The 8,656-nt window shown below is 40.7% G+C and overlaps 1 protein-coding gene across 1 annotated transcript in view; it reads right to left on the bottom strand.

Moving 5' to 3' along the window:
* The window catches only part of LOC104168769 (protein phosphatase 1 regulatory subunit 12B-like), a gene marked incomplete at its 5' end in the record, with an annotated part of 51,001 nt that overhangs the window by 24,109 nt on the left and 18,236 nt on the right, over positions 1-8,656 (bottom strand). The window contains one exon of the mRNA XM_009709477.1: positions 5,683-5,794. Within this exon, the coding sequence (XP_009707779.1) occupies positions 5,683-5,794 (112 nt within the window). The remainder of the gene's footprint in view (positions 1-5,682; positions 5,795-8,656) is intronic.

Genomic DNA, 8,656 nt, shown 5'->3' with positions numbered 1-8,656 from the left:
TCAGGGAAAGAGCAATGAAATGGAAAGCAACATTTCAAACCAATAAAAATACTTCTGAAAACAGCTACAGCAAGTAGAATTCCAAATCTTAAAAACCTTCAAAACCTTAAAAAGCTTCCATATTCGCTAATAAAAAGGTTTGCACAAAACACATAACTTTTTTTTTTTTAAAAAAACACACTGCCATAGAGTATTGCAGAGATCCAAACAGGATTTGCTTATGAAGCTGGCCACAGTGGTGGCTATTAAAACAATGGTTAAGTATAACTCCTGGCTCTTAAATTCATGATTGCTGGAAGCAAGGAGAGTGTGGGAGGTAGAAGACTGCTCTTAAGTTATCCTTGCTTTTGCAACTTGTCCTTCAAAACCAGTTGCTGTCAGAAACAGTCTAGACTGCATGGACTGTTGGCCTGACTCGCTGTGATGGTTTTTATGTGAACAAAACCAGTAAGAAGGCATATATGCAAATATGTAAAATGAAGGAGAAACTAACTGTGTGAAAAAGTGATTTCATTCTGGTGTGTTTGATTCCTTCCTGTGAGGCATCACTTACAGCTGATGTCAAAGGAAGGATGCTGAATTAATTCAATCTGCTATGCCAGTTTCCCTCCAAATCTTTTAATATACAGGCGAAGTGAACAGGCTGTTTGAAAGCCAATATGCACTACAACGGAGAACATTTGTCAGAACAGAATTTTTGGGCTCGTGGTACACCCATAGAGAAAGCAGAATGAATGACAGTCACTACTACTACAGTGAGAGCTTTAACATTCGCTTCAACTAAAGGCAAAGAACAGTCGCAACATCGCTGCAAGTTATTTTGCTCCCTTTTAGAAGAAAAGCCATTTTCAACATCTTAAGATGATCTGTTGCTTTTGTTTACTCTTTGTTTGGGGGTCATATAAAGCACTTATAGAACATAACTAGGTATTTTTATGGAGACTAGTTAAATGCTAAGGTAAAGGGGAAATGCAGATGTGCAGAAGTTACCCTCTCAGCAACATCCAAGTGTGTCATGTTCATTTTAATTCTTCCTCTCTCAGAACGAGCTTTTATCTTTCGAAGTTGTGTTCAGAGTTTTGTCAATACTTGGAAATGACAAGGAGCTTATTCTTAACAGGCAACTAGGTTCCCTTCCTCATCTTTGAGGCTGATGCACAAGGCTGGAGAAATTAGTGGTTCAATATGATTATATTTAATTTCTCTGTGGACAGAGGTCAAATTGATCATGATTTAATGTTTGTACACAAAATGCAAAAACACTGATCTCTTAAAAAAAGTACACTTTATTCTACCTGGCAAAGCTATTCTCTGTAATTACTTGTAAACCGACACTCTTCTATGAAAGGCCAGAATTCAGCCTTTGTGACAAGAAATTGGTATTAGCAAAATACCATGGTTGGTCAAAACCTTTGCTAGTCTCTGTACAGTTTAACCAAGGAAATACGGTACAACTATGTGAATATAACACTAAATCTGGTTCTGGATTAGCTGAGATAAACAGGGAATGTTTGTAAAATTTCAACAGACAGCCGTGTGAGTGACTGGACTGTCTCTCAGACTAGGGGACAGTAAGGCATACCAGCTGCAAGAGGCAAAATTTTTCCAATGTAATCAGCTGCAGCTTGTCAGATTGCCTTTAGAGAGAAACAAGCTATGGAGGTTGGCCTGTCATCATGTCCCAGGATAGATGTGAAGTCACTGGAATGGATCAGCAGATCAGGAGAAGTCTACTGCTTGAAGTGGCTATCTGCTTCACCTTTTGTGGAAATGGGTCAGTCGGTGCTCAGCAATTGGACAGACACATCCTCGAGCACAATTTACCTCTACCAGCATAAGTACTAGAACACAAAAAAACCACCTCTTCCCAAATATCTCAAGCAATTGTTTCATCTTCAGGACAGTTACTTAGTTCAGGGTCTAGAATTCGGTGAAACACAATCTAAAACTTTGAAATATTTCTGCCCTTTTCCTTAAGTACAGATCAAATGGCTTTGCAACGTGACATGTTTATACATGCTATTTTGATGGTTTCCAGTATTAGATAAAATAAAGGTGAGGTGATGGCACTGTACTTGCACAAAGGGCTGATCCTCCTTCTCACAACTGAGATGAAAACTCAGTAATGTATTATTCGCCTTAACAGAGCAGGGCATTCATCCACCTCATTCAGAGACAGCCATTATCTGGTACTTCAAGGAAACTGAGCCTCTGCCGTCCAAAGGGGTAAAAGATACTGCCAATTAAAGAAGTTATGTACAGGATTGCTTTTCCTGATTCTGCTTGGCTAAATTATCAACGATCAGTCTCTACAACTTCACATACACTGTGCAGAAACTGCTTTCTTACTGCCACAAGAAAATGGTTGGAGACAGCAGTCTTATTCCTTAGCAAGTGCTGCAAGTCATGCACAAGAACACTGCCACTTTTCTGATAATGATGCCATAAACATTGACTAATATAAACCAAAATTAGAGATAAGCTACAACTTACCTGTCAATAGCTATTTGAAAAATGCTTTCAGACTGTAATTACTTTATTCTCTTTTTATGATCAATTTTGGGTTTATTATCTAACTATAATACTATCATAAAACTGAGAAAACACTTTGCATTTGAATTATGTGAGCAAGAGTATTTAAATTCAGCTCAGCAGATTACAAATCAACAAAAATGATGGCCTTTAAAAATACTACTTAGCATGACAAATGTTGGCAAATCTTAATTTTTATTTCCTGCTCTCAGCAGAAGAGGGTCCCGAGGCCAGTTACACTGATGCAGTAAGCAGGAGGTCGAAGATTGGGAGGCACGTTGGGCCTGGGAACCCACATAAGACAGAATTGGACCTACCTTTTCAAGTAGGTAGATACGTAGGTAGTAGGTGCACCAGAATGGGGAGCTTCATTTCCCTTTGATTCATCCCTCCACGGTTGCCGGGTATAAGAGCCACTCCGCACTAGGTTAACAGCTGATTCCCTAATGCAGGTGAGAGCACAAGGTTTGTTTAGAAAAACTTTTGGAGTCTGCTTTTGGCTCCTTTACAGTTCCACAACACAAATCCTTCCCTTACACCTACGTGCACCGTTGTTCACAGCTGACACAACTCACTGAAACACTTCTTCTAGCCTTAACATCCATTTCTGTTATTGCCAGCTGTATTACCTAAGAACCACCAGATGATGTAATGTTTTGCATGAAGAGGAACAAGATGCTTTTTAGTCAAAAACTTGCAATTGAAATTTAGATTGTCCATAAAAGTAAATAAACACATTAAATAATGTCATTTGATATTCCCTCTGCCATCTCGTATCAAACAACATTGCATAAATGGACAGATATTGCAAGTGCAGGGGAAATTTTTAATTCTCCGCGGCATCCAGGCAATGACAGCAAAACAATTCAGCATGGCAAATCCTTTTCTATACTTAGAAGCAGAAAACAGCAAAGAAAACATTTGGTAATATCTAAAACTACTTGACAAGTTATTGATAAATTACTAGTAGTCCCATTTATCATAGTTATCTGAAATCGGGGCTCCTTTCCCTAATACACACTTTGGCAGTATGTCCTATTCTTTTCTGGTCTTGGACAGGACCTCGAGCTTGCAATGCAACACAAATCCATTCACTCGTCAGCCGGTAATTTTTCATTTCTCAATTGCCATGTCCATGCTGATGCCCTTTCAGACACCTGTGGGTTCCATGAAGTGAAACTCAGCTGTTTTGAAAGGAAAGAATATCGGGAAAAATCTGTACTACACAGTACATCTGGGCACCATCTGTTCAGGCAGGCCAAGTTTCCTCATTCCCCACTTTACCAAGCAAAGGACACTTATCCGCAGTCAGCTGGATATGCCACTCAATATGAGCCACTGCCAAAACCACTCAAGCTTATCAACAGACACAAATCGTCTGCTAAACTCCAAATCACAGTGACTGGCTGGGATCAAGTAAGAACGCAGCAGGGAGGTTCCAGCAAAAGACCAGCAAAGAATCTCAAACTGTGCTGAAATTCTCGTAGGGTGGTCATCTGCTGTGACTTCTTCACAGCAACTGCGGTTCACATTGACTTCTCTATATGTGCCTTTCTACCACAATTGTGGAAGTGGTTGGAAATAAGGCTACACTCAAATTTTACTCCTTCTAGCACAAACTGTGAAGCACTTGTTTGTAGAGATTAGCTCCTCAAATATACCCTCAGAGACTAGATATTTATCCCATTTATACTGTGGTTCTGTCCACGGGCAACTACACACATTTACTGTAAAAACAACCCCCGCAATGGAAACAGTTCTGCACACAAGAGAGTTCATAAACTCAAGTGAATCAAAAAGTGACAGATGTGTGAACAAAGGGACTGAAGGTGACTATTGAGCAAGTGACAGAGGGACAAGTGTAGGTGCCAGCTACAAAATGAGGCACTTGCATATAAAAGGAAAAAGTATGCACATAAATGTAGTTTCCCAGACAGAGACCATATATGTATGAATACAGGTGTGGAGAAACCAGCCTGTTGCCCTGCTCACCTAAATGAAAAGCAATGTACCAGAACTTTTATAGATCAGAGACAGCTCTTGATATTGTGAATTCCCATGTACTTACGACTGCTAAGAAAATATATGAAGCATGAATATAGAAAAAAAGGTATTCTGGAAGAATATCGACAGGACAGAAGCTGAGCATTAAGTTCAGTCTCACCTGTTTTCTTTTTCTTCTATATCACTCGTACTGCTTAGTCTTCTGGGGGCTATTGTAGCAAGATAGCTCTTGCTGTCTTTTTCCTGGTGAAGCAAAAGAAGTACTTCAACTGCACATCTGTTACACTTCCAGCACATTCAATGACAACTAAATTCACATTCAAATTTCTTCAACTAAGAAAGCATTCTCCTGTCTAAGGACACCTGGTTTAAGGTATTTTCTTGGGCAATACATACCACAGCGCAAAAATATCAGTTCTGAAAATGATTTCCCAAAGAGCACGACAGTGAATAAAAGCAGTTTCTAACTACAACTACTTAAAAATCAGAGAATCATAGAATAGTTTGTGTTGGAAGGGACCTTTAAAGGTCATCTAGTCCAACCCCTCTTGCAAGGACATCTTGAACAAGATCAGGTTACTCAGAGCCCCGTCCAACCTGACCTTGAACGTTTCCAGGGATGTGGCATCTACCCACGGGCAGCAAAATTACAGCTAGTGAATACATGGGATAGGATTCACAAATACAGCTGGTGGGTACAGGAGGAATCCATAGAAATGACAGTGAAGGAGAATTTCCACTGCAGGTGTGTGCTACTGTCTGGATCAGATATTTTTTTGTAAAGAACAGGCCATGCCAGACCGGCTCCCCTTGTTTGCTGGCAGCCCACTCCAAACCAAGCAGGAATTAGGTCAAAGGGGCACTGAACTCCAGTTCTGCAAGAACAACTGACAGGATAGGAATCATTTTCAAAAGCAAAAAAGAAGAATGAAAGAGACCTAAGTTTTTTATGGATATAAAACACAGTAATAACTCAAAATGAAAGGGAAAGGGTCTTAAATCTGTGAGGTAAAGTCTGCTCAACTGGGATGCACTGAAACATCTTTGCTGAAAGTCGAACCTTTTCTTTGTTGTCTAATAATGCAGATATCCGAGGACTTGACGAAGAACGATAGATAGAAGAAGTCTTATCTCTCTGTGCCTCACGGGTAGCAGCGACTTCACTCAACGTGTTGTGACTGCCAGTCTTCCGTAGTCCCAGCCGCCACGACGAAGGTGACTCGTCCTTCTGCTCATCTGACTTGCTGAGCCAACTGAACTGGAGAGGAGAAAAAGGGGACATTTGGAAGAAGAAAGAGCACTGCAAGGCACAATCTGAGTTCTGCAAGTGTTTCGACAAGCCCAAATTTTTGCTGGGCTACGCTTGTAGATGTAAGATGGAGACTTTGATTTCCTGCTTAGCTTTAATTACAGGACATAGCTCAAGGTGAACTCACAGGGGTGCAAACTGCTGTAGTGCCCTCATCCCCAAGGACAGGCGATGAAAGAAATCTTGTGCCATTGTGCAGTTCCCTTTGCCTACACAAAGCCCTCCTCCAGCTTTGCAGAAAGAATATAAGCAACAATGAAGCTTTTATTAGCACCCGTTTAGGAAGAGGGAATTATTGAGTAAAGGCAGAAAACCAAAACAAGTAATCAACTCTTTTGAGACAAGCTACAAATAAAACCCTTACACAAATCAAACTGGAGAGAGTCCAGAAGAAGCCATTAAGATCATTACGGAGCTGCAGCCCACAACATGTAAAAGGAGAGACTGAGGAAACCTGGCTTGTTTAGCATGGAAAAAGAAGGCAAAGAAAGGATTTAATTGCTCTACTACTTGCGGGGTGGGGTTTACAGAGGATATGGAACCAGACTTCTCAACAGTCTACAGTGAAAGGAGGAGGAATAGATAAGTTCCAACATGGGAAATCCCAACCGACATGAAGGACGACATACCTCCTGCTAGGAGCAATGCTGCATGGGGACAAGAAGCAAGAGAGTGGGGATCTCCATCCTCAGAGACTTTTTAATACTCAGCTGAGCTCATGTAGTTCAAAGTAACATGACATAGGATTGGAGTTGGCCCTGCTTCAAGCAAGGGGTTGGACTACAGGCTTGCAGAGACCAGTTCTAGCTTAAACCTTTCTATGGTCAGGTAACTGCATATTCTGTACATACTACAGAATGGACTTTCATAGTTCTTCTTACATGAGGCACTTCTGACAAGCATATATTATTCAGCAAATATAAAACTGCTTAAACGTACAACTTTAGTTATAATTGTCAAGTCTTACAAAAGGATGCCTACTGCCATTCAAGAATGGAGCCTGGGCACTGAAAGAGATACTTCTACAAAGACAGGGGCTCAACACTGAGTTGTATAAGAAGTAATGCAAACAAAACATTAGTAATTATTGGAAAAGAACAAAATATGAAACACAACATCACTATGCCTCTGTGTTACTGCACGGTACAATCACATCTTCGGTATCACGCACAGCTCAGCTCCACAGCATCAAAGCAGTATAGAGGAAGGGGAAGAGATTCAGAGTAAGGCAACATGAGTACAGCAAGAGAGCTTCTGTATGAGGAGTTACTCAGTACATCAGGAGTCTCCAGGCTGAGATATGACCAAGGTACACAAAACCCTCAGTGGCACATCGAAGGGTGAATAAGGATCAATTATTCCTTGTTCCTTCCCATAAAGGAATTGGGGCAGCAAACAAAACCAGCGTGTGGCAGGGTTAACGAAACAGGTGCAGAAAGGTCTGTACAGCATGTAATCAAGGTGAAGAACCCTTTGCCACTGGACATTATAGGATCTCAAACATTACAGGCACTCAAATAGTGACTGTATAAATTCACAGGGGAAAAAGTCCAACAGGGGCTACTGAATACAAAAAAATACCACAGGTTCAGCAAATCCCTGAAATGCAAATTGCTAGAAGGTGGGAGAGAAGTCTGGCTAGATTCTGTCTTCTTTAGTATCTTTTGATGATCACTGTCAAGGGAAGGATACTGCGGTAGACAAGGCTTTTGGGCAAAGCTGATACAAGCATTATTACACCATAGTCTACATAAGACAAAACATCTGACATTATCCAGAATAAATGAACCTACTGGAGAGCTCTGCCCTCAAGCTCATTGACTCAAGACGGCAAAGATAAAATTATCACTGCAGTATTTTAGCAACGTTTCTTAGCTAATGTTATTTTAATGTAGATGCACAGAGCTAATCTGTACTCCACTAATTCTAGCACTTCCAGTCTACTGAGCTACAGGGCTCCAACGCTTTAATGTAGTTCTGACATTTTACTCAGAGAAAGCTCAAATTCACAGTAAAAGCTGCCTTCTGTAATTTCTGAACAACACAGGAACAGCACATATTAATAACTCCACAAACCGAGGGCCACACAAACACTCATACTTTCCCATATAAAACCCAACATGACAAAGAGTTACAGAAGAATCAAACAGGTAAGAGAAGGTAAAGTAGTCAACCTTAAGTGACTACAGGTCAAATTAATAACTGGTTTGCACACAGGCCCGCTTCTATACCCTAACAGCCTTATTCTGGCTTAAACAGTTCAAATGAATGAGAGCAATACTCTGCAGCTGGGAAAAAGTTAACTGAGGTGCTCACACTTCCCACTGTCCTTCTACTTTTAACACTTCCCCTGCTAAGTCAGCCCAAGTTGAATAACGCCTGGAGAAGTTCTATTTCATTTCATCTGGACAAGAAATTAGACTTAGTAGCATGTCAAAAATAAAAAATTGTGACTAAGCAAGAAACACTTTCCCCTCTAACATGTACCCAGTGCTTCAGACTTTGGCAAGGTGCCCGCATTGTATAGCTGTTCTCCATATTCTGGTGCAAAAAGAAACCAGAAGCTAAGATATCAGTCCTCAGCAGAACACAGAGTCTCCTGGTGCCATCTAGCTGAGTGACGTGAGAGCTGGAGAATTCAGATAAGATTTCAGCAACTCTACTTCACCTTTAAAAAGCTTTCATAGCCCAGCTAGCTAGTCAGATTCAAACTTTATCCCCTTTGCTTACCGGGCTGTAACATCATGCCACTGAATCAACTGAGTTTGGCAAGTCAGAGGCACTTTAGATGATGATGCCAAATTCACTGCT

The sequence above is a fragment of the Cariama cristata genome, unplaced genomic scaffold (genome assembly GCF_000690535.1).
Source record: "Cariama cristata isolate BGI_N322 unplaced genomic scaffold, ASM69053v1 scaffold17620, whole genome shotgun sequence".
Lineage (NCBI taxonomy): Eukaryota > Metazoa > Chordata > Aves > Cariamiformes > Cariamidae > Cariama > Cariama cristata.
This window is presented reverse-complemented; position numbering and strand designations above follow the sequence as displayed.